This window comes from Lepidochelys kempii, chromosome 10 (genome assembly GCF_965140285.1).
Source record: "Lepidochelys kempii isolate rLepKem1 chromosome 10, rLepKem1.hap1, whole genome shotgun sequence".
Lineage (NCBI taxonomy): Eukaryota > Metazoa > Chordata > Testudines > Cheloniidae > Lepidochelys > Lepidochelys kempii.
Window position 1 is genome coordinate 78,224,665 of NC_136389.1, and position 21,496 is coordinate 78,246,160.

A 21,496-nucleotide genomic window follows, 5' to 3' on the forward strand; every position below is an offset into this window, starting at 1 on the left:
TATTTCTGAGAGGCGGATACAGGTCTATGTTCAGGATTACAGATACTGGGGCAGACTGTGGATATTGGCATAACTCCCTTGCCTGAGATGGAGCTCTGCTGATTTACACCAGCAGAGGATGTGGCCCATTGTGTCCAGTCCTGCACCCCTTAATCTTGCAATTAGTTCTATTCTAAGCATTACTCAGGTGAGTAAGAGTGAAGGTTTGAACCCATAAAAGTCTTTTAACTGACATCACATCAGGTTATTTTTTTTAAATACTGAATTATTCTGCTTACTGCTATTTTACAGCATGATTTCTCATTAGAAAGAAAGGTGCTTTACTGGATTGAGGCTGCTTCTGGGCAAGAAACTCCTTGGTATGGAGTTACTACTGGTGCTGTGCCAACAGCTCCACCTTGCTGGCTGCTTTTGGTTGATCCTAAAGAAAACTATGTCATCAATACACAGAACGAGGAGAGAGCTGATGGGAAAGCAAAGGATGGTGTGACACACACAACCTCTGTTCGGAGATGTGTAAGCCTAAGTGCTGCTGATGTGAAATATGGCCCTTCCACAGCCAGAGGTGCCCCATCTGAGACGGAAAGTGAGGACTGGTACTCTGAAGAGAATGAGTATTCTGAGGACGATGAGTATTCCTCAACTACTGGTGAAGAAAGCAACAAAGAAGAAGAAAACATTTTGGATAACAAATTTGTTGAAAGCGCCATGCCTCAGCATTCCAGAGTTCACCAGTTTAGACCAAGGACTTCTCCGGTATTGTTAGATCCACCTTCTGAAAACTGCTGCCATGAGCCAGTTACCGCAAATCTGATCAAGCAGAGAAGATCCATGATTTTATTTAATAATATGAAGAATGAGTTGGAAGAAGCCAAAAAGAAGTTAGCTGCTTTAGTGCATCCTTTAAATAGAGCATCTGTTGAAAGGAAACTGGCTCCAAGACCGGTTTCTCTCTACCAGCGCTCTCGAAGTAGCAGAAATCTTAGATACGGACCTGCCTCGGATGTATCCTTGATGGGAACTTTAACCCCAACACCTCCACCTACCCCTTGCTGTAGTCCCAGGACAACTTCTGCTGCTAGATCAATACCTCCAATAAGAAACCATAAACCCACAGTTGCGGTAAGATACGGCTTTTTGATACCGTGTACCTTTGTCAGTGCTACCGATAGTAGTCACACAGCCCCATGTAAAGTGGTGTGAGAGAGAAAGAGGACAATGCAAGCTATATAGCAGTATTTCCCAAACTTAGGAGCTGAGGAAATCATAAGCATTTGGCCTTCGTTATATGTTGAGGCTGAAAACACTGAAAAAATTAATTGAGGAAAGTTGAGTAGTGGTTGGGGGACAGGCTTTCACCAGAGCTGGTCTAAACTTTTTGCTGAAAATTTTTTTCAATGAAAAAAATGCCTTTTGGGTGACATTTTTGTGAGACGGTTTCCATTTTCATCAAAGAACTACAACCATTTTGATTATTGCCAACTGGCAATGAAAAAACAGTTTTCAACAACGGAAATTTTTTTTGGTTTTCAATGAAAACCTGAAACTGTAAACAATTTTTGTTTCTTTGACATTTTTGGCAGGAAATAAAATACATTTCGCAACCATCTCTTGTTGTATCCCACACACAGCTGCCTCCTCAGTTCGCTCTTTTGGCAGTCTCAGAAGGGATGCCATGGATTGAATGAACATGAAGACTAAACTACTTTCTCACCCCTAAGGTGCAGCTCAGGGTGGAAGTACTACACTATAACTGTCTCTTTTGTCCCTGTTTCGTTGGTAGAAAGACCTCAACTTTCACTGCTGCCAATTCTGGCACCTCTTACTTGCACAAAATTCACTTTTAAAAAGTCTAAACAGGAAAGAAATAATTATGAACTAGTTCCATAGTTACATTATAATGTCTGATCATGTCAGCATAGAGTAAGTACCACAAAATGACAGAATGAATGTTGCAGTTTCTGTCATCTTAAATTTTCAAATTCTATCATAACTACTTGAGAGATGTCAGACTTTTGTTACTTAAAAGCCACAGGTACAGTGACCAAATAAATGAAAGGCAACCTCAAGTTATATTTACTTGCATGAGATTTAGAGAGAGTAATTATGGGGTGGTTATATGCCTATGCGTACTCTTGTAAACTAAACCATTGTTAAATTTAATTACTTATCCATCATCCCAATCTATTCAGCTATCATACATCATACTGTATTCCGTAAGCCCCTAAACGGGGTGAGCACTTCTCAGCATGAGACATTTTCTAGGATCTCAGATGGCTTTGTCTTTCTCTCTTGCTTATGGTTTTATATCTTTATACACACAACACACTCTTAAATAGGAGATCAAGTGTTTAGACGGTCACTTTTTTTAAGTCTTCGCCACCTGGCTATCATCTCATTGATGATATAATAATTTCCTGCTTGGCCAACCAACGACAAGTAAAGAGCTTATTGGAGTTAGGAACAGGATTCCCTGAGAATTAGAAGCTGGATGTGATCAGTTTACCATATCAGCATCCTTTGATCTGTATTTGAATCCATGCCTAGACTTAATTAAGTCTAGTCTCATTTGAAGGGAGAGCCTGTGGACAAATTGTTGTAGCTGTCCCCACGTAATAACTAGATTGGGTTCTTTTGTTTGTTTTTATTTTTAGAGTGCACAGCTTAAAGTTTTCCCAAATTTCCAGTGTGCAGACATTGTCATCTCGGTCTGTTCAGAGTTTCCCTGGAAACATAAATTTTGATCTCAGTAAGGTCATTTGAAGTTAACTTTAGAATATGTTTGAACAGGATATATAACACACAAATTCACATGCATGATAGCTAACCTGTACTGTAATCATTTATTTATACGCTCTCATACAGAACCAGAAGGGAATTGTTCCATTTATTGGAATTTTCCTCTGGTTGCCCTGTCTAATGAAATTATGTTAAATGACAAATGCCAAAATGATGCTTTTGAACCTCCACAATTACCTTGTTGTTCTAGAAGAGGAGAAAAAGTATTCTTTTAATAGTTCCACATAGTACTAAATGCTAGTATCTTGTAAATGAATGTGTTTTAATTAGCGAACATAAAGTATTGTGTTTATTTTTCAGTCCCTCAGCCCCTATTCCTGTCTTCCACCCCCTTCTGGGGCTCTGCGACATCCAAGTTCCCACAGAACTCATCCAGATTCAACAGCTGACCTCCTCTCGGCATTAAGCCAAGAGGAACGTGACCTTATTGAGCCAGTTATAGCCTTGGGTTATCCGATACGCAGAGCAATCCTCGCCCTTCAGAAGACTGGAAGACAAAGTTTAGGTCAGGTTAGTGGAGCCAGTATTGCTTTACTTAAATGGTATGGAAAATACTTGATAAAGAACAATCCTGTAAGAAGCTTCTTAGTGCAATATCATCTGGTAACTAGCCAAGTCTTAAAAGAGACGCCCAGTTCTGCTTTTGGGAAACTGTAGTAGTTTATCATACGTCCTAATAAGAACTGAAGTAATTCAGGATTTTTGCCTTAGATCTTCAGTTTTTAAGTAATAAAATTGGCTTGCATTATGTTCAGCCACATTCCCATAGGTAATACTAGTTGCTGTTTTACTATTTTATAGTGTTCTATTTATTATATAGAACCAAAAACCTACATCGGTGACCTAAAGCACAGTGTTATTTTGAAGTGAAGATTTTTTGTGTTCATGGTATGGAAACATTTTTGCTAACAGATTTTTTTTTTCTCAGTCATTGGATCAATATGATTTATCGCCGTGGCTCATCTAGTCAGAACTGGAGTGTGTAATTCCCACTAAGATTTCTTGCTTTTTCACCAGAATTAAAGAATTTGTTTCAGAATGGTGATTAGTCACTGGATACGTACAAATAATGCCTTGGCATTATACTGGGTCATGAAATATTCTAATTTGTCACCAATGCATACATATCACTTATAGTTATCTTAGTGGATGCCTCTCTGCACTAACTAATATCTGAGCACATGCCAATCTTTAATGTATTTATCCTCACAACCCTATGAGGCGGGAAAGTACTGTTATCCCATTTTACAGATGGGGATCTGAGGCCTAGAGAGTGACTTGCTGAACGTCACACAGGAATTTTGTGGCAGAGGAGGGAATTGGAACTAGGTCTCCCAAGTGACCGGCTAGCACTCTATCCACTAGATCATCCTTCCCAGACCAATTCTGCTGTTTAATGCAAGTATTTCTGTAATCCAAATTGGTGAATGTTATTTATTCTACTCACAAAGACTTAAAACAAGCCACATACAGAGAAGTGGGCAAAGTGCAGCCTACATGCCCTATGTAGTTAATGGAGTCATGCAGTGTGCTCCTGACCATGGGTGCCGCCATCATCTTTAATATGGAGGGTACAGCCCACAGAGGCTATACATCCCAGCAGGCAGTGCTTCATATTACAGATGAGGTTGGCTGCAATCTGCTCCATTTTATGCAAATTGTCTGTGGCACTCAGGTTCTCACAAAGTTACCAGTGCAGCCCTTAGCTAAATATGTGGTTGTATCCTTCTGCTCCCTATACTGGTCTCTCTCTTTCACCAGCATGATTTCCTCTCTCCTCTCTGGTTGTGTAGGGGCACAGCCCAGATGAAATATAATGGTTAGCTATGAAGACTTCCAGGCTCAAATTACCGGTGTAAGTCTGACCAAATTAGGCTAAAGACCTTGCTGGAAAAATTTTTCCACCAAAAATTAAAAAGAAAAGAAAAATTAAGACTATTCATTGCTCCTTAGTGTCATGTTGGGCTGCAGTGTGGTGCTGACAACTACAGGCAGGGTGATTGACAGTAACATCATATGGTAGCCAAAAATCACTGCATTCTTTATGGTGTTGAGTAAATCTGCCAGAAACTACCCTGATTCCCAAAGCAAGATTTTTCAAGCTTTAGCCTTAAAGAGGCAACATTCACCCCAATTTTGACAAAAGAACATGGTTAAAAGGCTCATACAGGGATAGGGATTGCTATAATGAGTCAGTGGGCCATATAATCCAGTATCCTATCTCCACCAGTCACCAGTATCACATGGTTCTGAGGGATATGGAAGAATTCCAAAGTGGATGGACAATTGTGGAATAACCTGCCCATAATGGAAGTCTCTTCCTAACCCCTATCAGTTAGTGGGTGGCTTATGGCTGACAGAAGTAACAGTTCTTCAAAACTTTTTGATAGTCCTTGTTCATTCCCTTTGGGGCACCTGGCATTGGCCACTGTTGGATACTGGGCTAGATGGACCTTTGGTCTGACCCAGTATGGCTGCTGTTATGTTTTTTGTTTCTAATGTAACTGTTCTCATTATCTGCCTAAATGCCCATTTTAAAAAAAACTTCTTCTAACTCTTGGCCTCAATTATACTATTTTGTTGTAGTAGAGAGTTCCGCAGGCTGATTATGCATTGTGTAAAAAAGTTCTGTCAGTTTTAAATTTTGCTGTCATTCCACTTATTTGACTGTCTTATTGTTCTGGTGACACAGAATACTTTAGGGAAGTTTTTAACAGTGGATTTCCCCACCCTTGGTCCAGAGCTTGCTCCCAGGGAAGAATAATGGTTTTCCCCCATCCTTCATTTTGAAGCCATCACTTTTCTCCATTTTGGTTCGACCTATTCTTGCAGTCAATGCCATTCCTGTGCTTCATCTCTGGCTGTGATGCTGGAACTTACAGGCTGCTCTCTGATTTGGCTGGCAAGACACTTAAAACCAGTGTACAGTGCATCCTGTTTTAAGCAGCCGCCTGTGGAACCATCAGAAATTGGTGGCCTAGGAGAGAAAGGCCTTTTTTGTGAAGGTCAAACAAACTTGTAATGGAAATCTTGAGAATACATTCAAGTGAATGTGTAAGCTATGGGCTTGTTAACTTGTTTGAGTCATTGCATTGCTTTTCTCTGATATGAAAAAACAAATATTGTTCTGCATAGCATGACAGGTAACATAATGAAGGGGGGGCAGGGGGACAGATGAATTACCAAGCTACAAGTGTACTGAAGAACTTCAAAATTGGTTTGTACCTTAGTATGTTCCATAGATTATAATGCCAGAATAAAAACTCTGTTGAGAAGTTTTCTTTGATATAAGACGCTCGCACTGAGGCTACCTGGTGTTTATAACCATCCTTAACCTTATTATAAGACACAGGAAAAAACCCAGAGAGAACAGCTTAGGATAGATGCAAGCATTAAAACTGTGTATGTGTTTAGTTTTAGTTTTGGAGAACATGCCTGTCTAATGTTTTGTGGGTGCATTAATATTCTTGAAAACCAAATGCAAAACTTGTTGTTCCTAAATACATTCCTCCAGGATAAGCTAGCTACATTCTTTCTCCACCTCCACAGGCAAAAGATTAGTCTATACTGTACCATGAAGGTTGATAGGTCACAATATTTAGAAACCTGTTTTTGTTTAGTCTTACTGATGTTTTTTTATAATGCTGAAATCATCCTGTTTTGCACAATTCCACACCATGCTTACACAAAATGTCAGATTCTCTGAATTGTTTGCTTCTGCAGTGAACATTGTAAGCCAATGTCCCTGTTAATGGTCAAAGAAATATTGTCAACAGAACTGGCTTTTTAAGAAGGAAGGTCATGAGACCAATAAAAACAGCAAGTTATTCACGTAAATGGGAAGCAAATAGAGGCTGTAATATTTGATTTGATAATAGCAAGTGAATTTAGGTTGTTCTTGTTAATCCTCATTACCGCACTGCGGGAGAAATGAGTATTCGGCCAAATTTTTTTCTTAGCTTTAGAAAGCTTTTTTTTTTTTTTTGGACATTTAGCAAGTTTTATGATCTTTTAGTGAATCCTTCTACTGGCTTTGATGCTGTTAGTCTGGCGGAGGGCCACTTGTTTTCTTTTAGTAGTAAAGACTTTGTAGATTATAAGTCAAATTCTCCTCTGGCATCAACAGACACAACTTCAAGTGAAGTCTATGGAGTTGCACCCGCTTACATCAAGTGGTGAATTTGGCCCTGGCTATTTTTACCGTTGTATATTTCATTTATTGTTTGTCACATAAGTTTTTGGGCAGTGAATGGCTTATGTGGTATTTATAAGATACCACTGGGAATTGTGCTGTCAGCACTCCAAGAACAATGAGGAAAGCCAAAAATAACTGTTTGCTTTCAGTAATGACAGCTAACAGGCCTCCATTGGGTTGAGGGGCATATTCTGCTCAGAATTCTGGAGCAAGCCCTTAGAGGGTTGAAGTTTTGAACATCAGGAGTGACGCTGTGAGCATGGCAGGTTAGAATTCAGCACCACCTAGCTCTTTAATGGTACAGTCTTTAAAAAAACAAACTTTAAAATACTTTTTTCCCCCCACATCAAGTAGAGTTCAGATTTCTGGATTCCCCGGGGGAGGGGAAGTCTCTCCATTTGTTCATATTTCCCACACCCAGAGAATGGGAAGATCTTAGATGATTATCTTCTCCAGGGAAGTGATGAAAGTCCTGCTGCTTGAGTCACTGAAAACTCGTAGGAACAAAACATTAGGCAATGGACTGAATGGAACAAGTTTGTGTTGACTCTTTCCCATCTCTTTTTTTAAATTTGTGATCCTCCCTCTACTAAAAACTGGTGCAAAAATACAGCTGACCTTAATGGAGACTGAAAGACAAAAGGCCTAGTTTCCTGAAGTGTGGCTGTAATATACAGTTTTTGCCAGCTTGTGGGATAATGGTACAATGCGCAAATTACTTATATTCCATGCTTTTCTTGTAACAATCCTAGTCTATTCTCCAATCCCAAATTCAATCTGAACAGTCCAGCGTTAGCACCATTGGGCACCTAAGAATTTAGGCCTGATTAAGAAAAACATCCAATTTTACACTTTTTTTTTTTTTTTAAGTAAAGGGCCAAATCCTTAGTTGATATAAATCAGTGTAGCTTACTCAGGCTACCCTGATTTGCACCAGCTGAAGATCTGGCCCACCCTGAGGGAATGTGTGCATAAATAAGCCTCATACAACACCAGGGCTGAAATCCTGGCTCTACTGAAGTCAATGGCCAGAATTTTACGAAGCAGGGGACCCAGCCTCTCAACCAGGAAAGCTGCACTCGAGGCCTTTAGGGATTTTCCACCACGATGGAACAATTTGTTCCTTCCTGTACATCTGGCTCTGGGTAATAAGATCCTCATCCCCTCGAGGAGCTCTGGTAACACCTCAATCATAAGAACAACCTCCAAGACAGAGCCTCCATATTGCAGGGCTTTGGAGTGGTGGGCAGGCAGACTCCTTCAATCAAAGATTTCATATACAGGCAATAGATTTTGATTGCTGCTCACCCTCTCTCCCTGAGGTTATATTAACTCAGTTTCTTTGTTGTTGTCTCTCTGTTGTAGTTTCTCAGTTACCTTAGTGCCTGCGACAGGTTGCTGAAACAGGGCTATGAAGAGGGGCAGGTGGAAGAAGCCATGGAAATGTTCCAGTACTCGGAGAAGAAGGTTAGGTGCCTTCAGAGCAAAGAGTCATGTTGCTTAGGCCTTGTATTAGAGGTGGGACTGAATCAAACTCCCAGCACGACCTCCAGAACCCCTTTCCTTGTGGGCTACACCGAGCTGTTGAGGAATCCAGCTCTGCCTCACACAGGGAGTGCAGAGTATTTGTGAATGGCTCCATTACTGCCCCCGCCCCTTGCAGTGGAAACACTATGGTTCTATAGCCCCTGCACTGATGAATTCTATACTGCCTGGGCACCAGCCTCCCCTGTGGCCCATCTACCTACTAGTTCCACAATGAGTTGCCAAGGCCCCTATGCAGGCTCTCCACTCTGTGCCTTCCTTTCCCCAGACGGCCGAGCCATGGCACCGTGACTGTGTGTGAAGTCACTTTTGGCCAAGGGTGTTGGGAGGTGCCCCTAACAGTGTGAAAAGCTGGCACGGAAGAGGAGAAACACTACCTACCTTCGGGTCTGGACTGTCTGGCAGAACCCCGAATTTCACAACATGCAGGATTGTACCTTTCACTTCTGCTGATTTAGTTGCAGATGAGAGGCTGTGGAAAATACTGAGGCCAGTAAAGATCTGGTGCAAGAATGAAGGGTATGGGGTGGGGGGGGGAAATAAATACCAGCTTGTGCTTAGTATATTTTTCTGATTTGATGTATCTTTTTCATGTAATTATTTCCTAATATAGACTGAAATTCTATTTCGTTACTCGATAATAGTCATAATTTTCCCCCAAACTAGGAGTATTTCACCGTTCTGTTGGATAGGGGCCACTTTAGAACCAGACTGACCCCCTTTTGGAATTGGTGAAGTGAGTGACTGTTTTATCACAAACAGTATTGAAATAAAGAAACAATAGTTGTTACCTGCCGTTAAAAGCTAGCCTCTTTGTCAGTTCCATCCATGGCGTGTGTCCAGAAAAAGGACATTTTCTCTCTTTTAGAGAGATGGGACCAGATTTACCACTGGTGCCGGCAGGTGTCACTCCATTAAATCAGTGGACAGGTGTCCACTTTTATCTGTGGTGAATTTGGCCCAGGGTTTTCAAATTGTTCTGTTCCTGGTTCTGCATGGGCAGCCCCTGCAAGTATATGGAGCCTCATTGACTTCCCTGGGGCCCTGCCTAAGCACAGGAATTCACCTGTAAGGAGCAGCATTCAGAATCAGGGCTTTACCATCCACATTCTGTGCCATTGATTTCAACATTGTTCTTTAAATGTAATTAATCCTGCTAGATCATATAGATCGATTGCATCCTTTCACATACTGCTGCTTCTGCTGAAACCTTACAATGAATTCTCCTTGAATCGATAATGATACAATAACTTCCTTCTTGTTCCTTTTCCCCCCCCAGGCAGCTGAATTCCTGCATCTTTTAGTGCAATTTAAGGATATGGGTTTCCAGCAAGCTGAAATCAAAGAGGTTCTTCTGCTTTGTGAGAATCATAGAGATAAGGCACTTGAAGAGCTGATGACACGAACACAGGGATCAAATCTCTGGTAACAGTGACATCTTTTCATCTCTAGACTGACCACCACCATAGACCCATGTGTGTCAGTTTCATTCTAGATGCAGGCTGTTAATTTAGTGAAAGACATGACTATAGCCCCTCAGAAATAAGCCATTAAAGTTGCATCTCATTCTCGCCTCACTTTCTGTGAACATCTATTACAAGTGGCTTTGTCACTGTACCATAGCAGTGGCTTTATATCAGAAACTTTTCTCCGTACCCCCACTTTCCACATGCGCACCTTGACTATCTTATCTCACTGTTTTGGATAAAATGGAATTGGATCCAAGCCCCCATGTGGCTTAAATTCTGCAAAAACCGGGACATGGCTTACAAGGCTTTGCAAAACATGGCCTCCTCAGTACAATACCAGCAAATATAGCCAGATGTGAACTTTACACAACACAAGCCAACAGAAAAGGTTTCTGTTTGTTTGTTTTTTTTATAAAAGCAGGACATTTCCCCAGAAAATTAGTTCCTGTTTTCTTGAGATGAGTCCTCCTGTCTGAAGTGTGTAACCAAATTCTAGATTTCAGCCTAATAACATTGGCTTCCCATTTAAAAGGATAAAGGTAAAATGAATACAATATTTAACTGAGTGTAAGAGAAGAACAAAGGCTTCTGTTGTAATTTTGTTGATAACTAATATATCATGTTTATCGAGTAAGATGAAATATGGCTTATGCAAGACGTATGCCCTGCATGAACAGGAATTTTCATGAAATTTGGAAGAGAACTGAAGGAAAGATTCTGCTCTGTGTCCAATTGAAGAAAGTGCAGAGAAGCAGCACAATTCCAGAAGGTGGGAAGTGGTGGCTCAAATAATCAAGTTTTGCACAGTCTTTGAGATCTGGAAAATTTGGATGTAGGCTTTTTTTCTGGTGTAACTGACATACAAAGAATGTAACTGATCCAAATCACCTCTCTGCCCTTTGCAACATTACAGGGATAATGTTGTCACATAGATGAACTCAAGCATTTGATTTTCCTTTGAATTAGTCATAGATGTAATTGCTTGTGAGCAAGGGATATTTTCTTTTTTTTTCTTAAATATGTTTATTGTGTCTTTTCCTATGAAAATGCCAACTGGCACAACTTAGCAGGGACAGTCCTTAATTAGCTGCAGAATATTTACCGTTTTCCATTGTGTCCTTCCAAAAGCTTTCATAGTGCAATCTATTTCAGCTGAGTTAAACAATCTGTCCTTACATTTCTCCCCCATGTTCCCATTTATAGTTTTAAATATCGTTGTTTAGAAAATGCCCCTCTGTTACTGCTTGATATCCTACCACCCTCCTGAGGTGTCACAGCAGGGCTGGAACACCGGCTCTTGAAAGAGAGGGTGATCTCATGTTAAGGCCCTAGACCAGAACAAGGGGACCTGAATTCAATTCCCAGCTCGGCTACAGGCTTCCTGTTGGACCTTGTACAATCTCTTAATTCCAATTATGAAATGGAGGTAAACTTTTCCCACGCTTTGTCTGTTTTAAATAGACTGTAGACTCTTTGGGGCAAAGACTCTCTCTTGTTATGGCATGCCATGGACCAGGTACACTTCTCAGGAAGTCTTGATTGTCTCGTCTATGCCTGCGTCACAGATCCTAATGAGTTCCCCTGCCTGGCCACATGCTAGGGTTGCTGTGAGGGGAATTTTAAGCCTTTGTCCTCTGGCTCCCTGAGGTATTTCAAGCTTCTAGAGCCTGAACGGAGCTCATCCCCTGCCCCAATCTCAAGGTCCCTAGGCACAATCTCTATGCACAGACCTTCTATCTGGCACCCTCTCCAAGGGTTGGAACCTGCTGACCATTCACCTAACCCCTCTGGGCACAGCACTGACCCTCCAGATTTCCTGGTACTTAAACACATGCCTCATCATGCATCCGATGAAGTGAGCTGTAGCTCACGGAAGCTTATGCTCAAATAAATTTGTTAGTCTCTAAGATGCCACAAGTCCTCCTTTTCTTTTTGCCTCTCCCAAAGTCCACCCAAAAGGTGCAAAGCTTCTAGGTTACAGGTTAATTCTCTCAAGGGCTCGCAGTAGTTGTGATGCAGTCAACACACACGTTGCCCAGTCAAACATTGCTATGCTCTTAACGGATAAAGCTCACAGGAGAGTACAGATCATACAAACCCTCCTAAATACAGTGTCCCTCATGGGCCTAAGCTTCCCTTGGGGTCTTTGGGAATCATCTGTCTTCCCTCAGGCAGGCAATGTCCTCCACCCCCATGCCTACCTTGCCCCTGCAGCAGACTTCCTCACCTTCATCTGGGGGAAAATGTTTCTCTCGCCCAGTCTCCTCCAGTGAGTCTCTTTAGACTCCCACTAGGGTCACCTACTTTTTTTGTTCCCCTGGTAACTTTCCATTACTTCCACCCTACTCCCTTCAGACAACCGGAGGAAGTGTCTTCTCCCAGCTAGAGGAAACAAACCCGTTGTCCCTAGGTGTTCTGTTTTGAATAGATGATTGCAGCTCACTCACCGTGGTCTCTGGCCAGCAGAAACTATGACACAACCCTGCTCGTTCATGGTGGAGCCACGTACAAGTAGGCTTCCATGACACAGTAATGTCATAAAGTCATCCATCACTCAGAAGTAGTACAGACAGAACCCGCAGTTCATCACAGACTAGAAGGGAATCGCTTTGATTCCTAGGCTTTTTATGCCTTCCCTTGGTATATAACTGCAGAGAGCAATATGGCTGTCCTACTGGAGAGATGCTCAAGCTACCGATATATGTTGTAAGTACAAAGCACTGAAACAAACAGGGACAATTCTGAAACCTTTACTCATGTGAGTAGTCCCAGTGAGATCAAAGGGACTACTTCAGTGAGTAACTCTAAATCTGCATATTAACACTTGGTCTCCAAATCAGAACACATGCTTTAAAAAAAAATTAGTTTGGCCAGTAAGTTAGTTCTGTGTGTGACAGGAATTCTGCAGCCGTATCCGTCACATACATACTTTTCCTTTCTTCACTTCCTTGCAGAAGTTTTTCACTTAGTTACACAAACATTTATTTTTGAACACAGTCCTTAAAAGGCAAGTCCATTCTACAGACAGAATTTTTCATCCCATTTATTGTTGCCAAGATTATGTCACTTTAGGAAAAAAAAGTCTTGCAAAACGTTAACATATGATTAAAGAAACAGTTTAAAATCTAACTTTGTATTCAGAGAAGTACACATAATTAAGATGTAAAGGAATAGATAACCATTGTGTGTTCCTCTCCAATGACTACAAAACATTCTGACTGCAGTATCTTTTGGGTAGGAAATAAAATTTGCAGATGGTTTTGTGCCCACTTATGGTAGAAGGGGTGACTGTGCCTAATGGTCTGTGTTTGAAAGTTTGTGTTGAGATTTTTTTTTTGGCTTTGTATAGCTGATTTTTCCCCACCTGTTCTTTTTTGAACAATTCTCCTTTCAGCCCTCCAAAGCGGGCCGTTCTATGTTCAGGTGGCTTATAGAGGCAATGGGTAGCTGACTCATCAGTTTTACTTTGTTGAGTGTTACTTTCACTTTAGCTTTGTGGACAAGTTAAGTTAATCAATGTATTCTTGCCTTGCGACATCACGTCTTGCACACTGAATCCCAACACAGGTTTCTTCTCTAAATGTTACAACTCTAGGACACTCTGTATTTTAGTCATGTGTATTTCAGGAAATCTAAAAGCTGTGGACAAAAACAAATGAAGGGAAGAAAAGGTGTCCACGGGGGCTAGAAGTTGTCTTGCTTGGCCTCTTTGAGGCTATACTTATAAGGAATGGAAAAAGCCTGCTGTATTAAACTATCCTGGATGAGTTACATAAGCCTGTAATAGTTATTTTAATTACTCTAAAAAGGGGGTTATGCGGATTACTCAGCTTAAGGTGATTTTAAAACATAATGACCTATATGTGCTGCTGTTAGTTTAGGAGACAACTGTGTTAAGTGTTAACTGACTTCAGCTAAGATAGGACATAACTTTGCCTTCACTGAGTTTATACTAGCCTGTTTGCAAGTAATAGTGGCAGGTTTCCAGTTGTAACAGTTTAGTTCTCTACTGGAGGTTTAAATGCAAACAGAGGTACAGCTTGCTTCTCGCTCGTAACATTGTTGTCAAATAATGCGTGCAATTATAAAAAGGTTAATGGAGCAGAATGACTGGAGGAGCACTCTGCTTTCTATCTTTGTCATACATGGTCTCATATCAAAAGGGCTTTCTACCGATCTTTAGCATCCTTGTACTAAGTAACATCTCATTTCAAAATAAAAAAGCAAAAATATAAAAATCAAAGCTGTTTATTATTTGAATTGAAAAGCAACTGAACCAATGAGAGGAAGGATGATGGGAGTCCAAAGATAAAATCATGTCAACAAAGTGTTTACTAAATTGAATGTCCTCTGCGAATTCACAAGTGGATATGAATATCTTCAATGCAGATACTTTACTCCCTCTCTAGAGAAGGGTTGGCTCATTTTCAGAGCAACCAGCTATTTTCAGGATACCTGAGAGAGACATGCAGGGACTGACAAATTAAAAATGCCTTGACCTGAGACTAAAGGCCTTGTGATTGCATAATTTCTACTACTTAAAATGAAGCAGCCAATTAAGCATCAGCAGGCAGTGGGGTGTTTGTAATTGTTGTAATGAGCCATAAAATCAATATCTCTGAGTCCCTGGCTTTTAGTGTTTAGGAGAGCTATGAATTAAAGTTCCTACACTTGCCTTTTGAAGGATAGCTATAGAGCCCCTGAAATCCAGCCACTAGATAGCGATCAAACCAGCACACAAAAGGGGTGGCAACGTAGTCCTTAATCATGATGACTACATCTATGAGGCCAAGGGACAACTCTCTGACACCCCTACCATAAAGAACTCGAAGACCCCATAAAACAATTTACACAGAATTTACACAGAAATTTAAAGATACCATCAAATCCTTCCCCAAAACATTTCCAAGACAATTTCTGCAACCTCTTCCCCCGTGAACTCACCCCAGGGACCTTCTACATGCTTCCCAAGACGTATAAATAAGGGAACCCCAGCAAACCAGTCATAGTTGGCCACTGCACTCTTACTGAGGGACAGGACTCATATAAACCATCTTCTAACCATTCATCACACTAAGGGCCAGCTTCTTCCAAGGTACTACCGACTTCCTCCAGAAACACTGCAACATTAACAATCTTCCCCTATCCTTGCTACCATGGATGTCACCTCCCTATACACCAACATCCCTCACCACAGCAGCATCACTGACTGTCTCAAATACAATGCTCAGAAATCCACCCCAAACACATCGCCAAATTCATCCATTTCATCCTCACCCACAACTTCACATTTCACAACAAACACTTTGTCTAAGCCATGGGTCAGGAGTATGAGGATGGCTCCCCAATTTGCCAACCTCTTCATGGGCCACCTTGAGGAAAACTTTCCAGAAAATGCACCATGATCGACTGAGTTACATTGATGATATTGTCATCCTGTGGGCAGACAACCTAAACTTCCTCATAGATTTCCACCACACCTTCAATAACCACCACCTATCCATCCAACTCTCTCTAGAACACTCCCACACCTGCATCAACTTCCTAGACACCATGATCAGCTTAAACAATGGAACCCTACAAATGACTATAAACAAGAAACCCATGGATCACCACATTTACCTTCACAGATCCCGCAACCACCACAGACATCCCAAGAAATCTGTTATCTGCAGCCAGGCACACCGATACCACAGAATTTGCTCCAAAGAGAAAGTCTAGGGGACATACCTAAGCACATTTAAAACCACCTTCGCTAAACCCGGACACTCCATGAGAGAAGTAGATCACGTTGTGGAATGGGCCACCCAAATGCCAAGGGAGAAACTGCTTCCATACAGGAAAAAGAAACCTCCCTGGCCACATGCCCCTAGTTGTCACTTACTACTCCACACTGGAACGTACATGGGGTATCATCAAACAACTACAACCCATGTTTGATGGGGATTACATCCTGAAAGAAATGTTTCCTGAACCCCTTCTTCTGGCCTTCAAACAACCCCCTAACTTAGCCAAGCTCAACATCAAAAGCAAGCTCCCCACAGATACACCAACTCAAAGTGGCACCAGATCCTGCCATAACAATACATGCAAAATCTGCAGACATAACACCTCTGTAATGATCACCAATATCCCCCCTCCACAACAGACCTTTCAAGATTCATGGGTCCTACACATGCCTATCATAGCATGTGGTGAACCTCACCCAGTGCAACAGATGCCCCAACACCAAACATGTGCTTCATGTGGGTGATACCAGACAACCACTAACCTCCCGAATGAACTGACAGAAAAATTATACAAGACAAACCCACCCTCTCACCTGTGGGCGAACACTTTTCACAAAGCGATCACTCCTTATCTGACCTCTCAGTCCCCATCCTCAAAGGAAATCTGCATAACAATTTCAAAAGGCAGGCCTGGGAACTTAAAGTCGTAACTGTGCTAAACACTAAAAACGAGGGACTCAACAGAGAGACTGATTTTATGGCTCATTACAACATTTTGTAACATTCCCCACTGCCTGCTAACCCTTAACTGCCCACTTCATTTTACATGGTCTCCTATGGCATGGGTGAAGCCTTTACACTTAACAATGTGTCCCATCTTATATTTAGCTTAGATGCTCTGGTACCTTCCCCAGTTCTGAAGAAAAGCTCTGTGAACCTTGTATGCGTATACCTTCTACCAGCAGAAGCTGGCCCAATAAAAGATATATAGTACTTCACCTACCTTGTCTCTCTATAGCAAAGCAAGCTCCCCACAGATACACCAACTCAAAGTGGCACCAGATCCTGCCATAACAATACATGCAAAATCTGCAGACATAACACCTCTGTAATGATCACCAATATCCCCCCTCCACAACAGACCTTTCAAGATTCAGAAATATATAGAAATAGTGCCTAGCTATATAATTATTGGCTTCACTGGCATTTCCATTATAAACTTCTTTACCAAAGCATTCATATTGCAGCCTTACCATTTTGCTTCCAGGCCAAAACATGACACAGTTGGAATGGAGCTACATTGACTATTTGGATAGAGGCAGTAAATGAAGTGTTTTGGGCATCTTTGTCTTGAACTGAACAAACAGGCTTTTAAAATTTGCCCAGAACGTGTCTGGTCTGATCTGTCTGGACCAGGGAAATGTTTGGATTTCACAGTTCCCTTGCATTCCTGTGCAGAACTATGCTAACATTCTGAGGAGGTAGGGTAACAGCTGCAACCAGATACTGCTGCAGACTCGTTCTGTGCATTGTGCAATGAGGCCTCAATCCTGACTGGGGCCTCTAATAGAAGTAGTAAAAATCATACTCTAGAGATTCTCTTGCCACCTGCAATATTTGTGCATCCCCATTTCAAACGTCATGCTTGTGACTGACCGTGTAACTCTTTGTTGTTTGAAATGTTCATCCTGAAAGTGCATAGCTGAGGGCTGGAAAGTTCCTTGTCGTGTTGTGCATGACTTTAAGACAATACTAGCAGGAAATGTTCACACCTGTGGTGTAGATCTTGTTTCAATGAGCAGAACTCTAAGCTAAATCATGAGGTGGAAACTTTTCTGCCAAGTGGAGGTGAGATGGCTATTTTTGTGTTTCTTAATTTGGTAAAGTCACAACCGGCAAGTGCAAACTCATCAGTAGTATTGAACTTGGTTTGATCTGGCATTTCACTCTGGGCAGACATCCAAATGACATGACCTAATGGTGAGTTAAGGCCCATGCAACACTTAAGCTTTTGAAGTACAGTTAAGTGTGGCTAAAGTGGTCTACAGGCCTTGTGCTGCTGCAGAGGGGTGAATGTCACTGCTTACACAGAGATCTCTTGGCTTCCATGGGACTGCTTGTGCTGATACGACTTTATCAGGAGGGAAAGAGGCAGCAGCTGTGAGGGGCCCCACCCAGTAAGAAGTGATAATAATGAACAATAATGAACAAATGCTCGATAATGAACTCCCTGTTCAGAGGCAGGAGAAACAAGGATTGGACCCTTGCTGGGTTTTCCGATGACATGAGGTGCTCCGACGACATTGTGATGAGCACAGATAGCTGTCCTGTGCAAGGAGAATGCTAACTTGCAGCACAGAGTAAAGTTGGAAGCAGAAAATGGTGGAAGGGAAAAAATAAATTTCCAGTGTAGGAGTCAAGGCAACCTCACTGAGACCCTGATCGTACCTGGAGTTTTGCCTAGGTGGCACCTACACCCACACACCTATTTCATCAGACGCATGGCGTGAAAAATACAGAAAGCAGTGTAAATATTACAGCACATGAAAAGATGGGAATTACCTTACCAAGGTAATGAGGCTAATTAGCACTGATTCCCCCCCCCCCAACTTGGTAAGGCAACTCCCATCTTTTCATGTGCTGTAATATTTACACTGCTTTCTGTATTTTTCACTCCATGCGTCTGATGAAGTGGGTTTTAGCCCATGACTAAGCTTGTTATGCCCAAATAAACTTGTCTCTAAGGTGCCACAAGGAATCCTTGTTGTTTTTTTTTAAAAGGCAGTAACTGTTATGACCCACATGGCTGCATACTTGAAAATGCAGGGAACTTGGCAAGAGCTAGAAATCCAAGAATTTGAGGTGTGCCAGCTGGCATTCTTTTCTGTTCTATTTAGATTCTGGAGTCATGGAGGGTTAGGAGTCTACTCAATTTGTGGAAAAATGGTTGTGTAATATTTTGGCTCTTCGTGTTGATCACCACTTTATATGCACTGATAGGCAGAGTCAATCCAGCCAGCTGAGGGCTCTTCTAGCAATGCTGTGTGTGTAAGGTTTGCAGAAATGAGAGAGAGAGAAGGGGGGTAACAGTTCTCCAAATACTCCAGATAAAAGGGTATTAATTTGGTGTGATACAGTAATGATTTTCCCAGCTCTTAGCCTCAGAACCCAAGAAAGGAGGAAAGCAGGGGTGGAAATTAAACATCTAAGTGTTCAGTGACCTGCCTGATGAAACTGAGTACAGCATAAAAACTACACGTTTGGCTCGTTGTATCTGGAAATAATGGTCCCTTTGACAACACTGAATGTTTGAGTTTGAAGGTGAACCCAGACTGCTCTTCTACTGATATTTTTTCCTTTCTTATACTTTCAGCAGCCTCTGTCTGTCCCAGTTTATCAGGTCCTAAGTATATCCTTCTTGGCTAAACCGTGGCTTTTTGAATAAATAGCCTTGTCCTCTGTTGAAATCCTTGACTTAGCTGGCCCCGCAACTTAGCAGGTGTCTCAGAGAAAAGGGAATAATCAGCCGGTGCAGTTTTTGACACTATGGGGCTGATTGCCGAGGGGCAGCAGCTCAACCAACCCTGGCACTTCAGCACCCGGGCTGTCATCTGCACAACCAGTTGGGGGTGTGAGTGTGCACCAGCAGCCGTGTGCCAGGAATGCCAGAAAGCACCAATGGGGCCTTGAGCTCTGCAGGGGCCTCTTGGCGCTATTGGAATGCAGCTAGGGCCGGAGTTTCAGAAGGGCTGAGCATCCAAAATCCAGTCACAGTCAATGGGATCAGTGGATACTCAGGCCCACAATTAACAATGAGAGGGGCCAGGGTAAATCCATCTCCTTGGCCCCTCTCCAATTCACGGAGAGAACCAGGGAAGTTCCTAGTCTTCCCTCTCCTTGTACAACTGAAACACAGATCTACCCTAGGCCCAGCCAACCACCATACACATCCTTTGCCAGTGCCCGCCCTGATCCTATTGACTTACCAGTTTGTCGTCAGTGGGACTGGGGCCTTCTTCCCATGCTCGGACGCGATTTCAGTGATTCCAGAAGTATTTTCCCCTTCTTTTTGATGCTCTGTTTATTTTTAAATAGCCTGATCGTGGCACTGAGGTGTGGGAAACTTCTTGGGAGAGCTTTAAATCTGTCTGATTCAGGCTCTGTTATGCAAACAGGAAATGCTCATTTTCTTCTGTTTAAGAGGCTGTTCAAATTTAGGAGCAGGTCAGTGGGTAGCCACTGAGAGCGCTTATTTATGCCTTTTTCTGTATCTACGGAAAGGGAATGTATTGCGCACCGTCTGAACTAATACATTCATTTTGGGATCTCAAAATAAGACAATGTCAACAAGCTAACTCTCCCTAAACCTTGTGGGGTTCACACTAGGCAGCCTCTGTGCTTCTCTAAGGCAACAATAAAACTTTCCTCAAGTCTCCCTCAAGGGAGGTAGCATCATTGCTAGAGGATGGAACTGGGAGCTAGAAGATGTGGGTATCGTTTTCCTTACTCAACGATGCTGAGCATCAATTAACTTCTTTGGCCTCAGTTTCCCCATCTGTAAAAAGGGGATCCTGGTACTTACCCAGCTTTGTGCAATATTTTGAAATCATTGACTGAAAACCATGGTGTGAATCCAAATAATTACTTTGTATACAGTGTACTATATGTGTCTGGTGTCCCCATACAACTGCCCAATCCCTGTTCTCTGCCCCTGTACAGATCCCAACCCTGTGAATCACTCTCTCTGGAATTTTGGAATTGAATGGGACTCTTTTTGGTTTGACTGTTTCTCTTCAGTTCCTACCTGTACTTTATCAATTCCAGTCCTCTCTTTACGAGGATATAGAGTATCCCTTTTAAAAAATCCTCCATAAGGGATGTGTCTGTCCGAACTGTGTGCTCCTCCACACCTGTCAGCTTTCCCCCAGCCCTTAGTTTACAAACTCTTCTGTGACCTTCTTAATTTTACATGCCAACAATCTGGTTCCATTTTGGTTTAGGTGGCATCCATCCTTCTTGTATAGGCTCCTCCTTTCCCAAAAGGTTCCCCAATTCCTAATAAACTTAAATCCCTCCTCCAAACCCTATTGTCTCATCCACACATTGAGACCCTGCAGTTCTGTTTGTCTAACTACACATGGAAGTGGATGCATTTCAGAGAATGCTACCATGGAGGTCCTAGACATCAATCTGTTACCTGGCAGCCTAAATGTGGCCTCCAGGACCTCTCTCCTGGCATTGGCACAGAGTGGGCAGTAGGTAAATGTGCATCTCTTCTGGTCATAATTCAGGCTCTGTCAGCCACATTGCACCGTGTCTTTGATCCTGAACCTACACATCTTGTTTCAGCCAGGGAAGCATGAGTATTTCCATGACAGGGAAAAGGGTCAGCAGTTTAGCTAGTCTCTGCTGCCCCTCTTCAGATAGATGGACTCATCTCCTCCATGCTATTCTCTCTGGTCCATTAGCCAAAGTGCTGTTGAACTGCAAGAGCAAAGCCTGTAATGACTTGTGACTAGAGACAATGAATCTGTTGATGCATGGGAGACACCTTGATATGGTTCAAGAGCTAACGCTTTCATTTTGGGGCTGAACTAAAAGCTGCTGAAATTGCCACGCTTCCAAATCGAAAGCCTGTCCCGTGAGCTGTGCCTTTCTGTGTGGGGATACACAGCTCTCGCATTGGGAAAGGTGATAGAATTCTGTTGTGATGGATATAAAATAATGAGCAATGACAAGCCAGGCAGGAGAAAACAAGA

General features: G+C 42.1%; 1 protein-coding gene across 1 annotated transcript in view; it reads left to right on the forward strand.

The window, feature by feature from the left end:
* Positions 1 to 10,631, forward strand: part of PDCD7 (programmed cell death 7) — a 28,307-nt gene extending 17,676 nt beyond the window's left edge. Inside the window, exons 4-7 of the mRNA XM_078854678.1 lie at positions 292 to 1,122; positions 3,100 to 3,309; positions 8,360 to 8,461; positions 9,819 to 10,631. Of these exons, the coding sequence (XP_078710804.1) occupies positions 292 to 1,122; positions 3,100 to 3,309; positions 8,360 to 8,461; positions 9,819 to 9,968 (1,293 nt within the window). The 3' untranslated portion in view covers positions 9,969 to 10,631. The remainder of the gene's footprint in view (positions 1 to 291; positions 1,123 to 3,099; positions 3,310 to 8,359; positions 8,462 to 9,818) is intronic.
* The last annotated feature ends 10,865 nt before the right edge of the window (positions 10,632 to 21,496 follow it).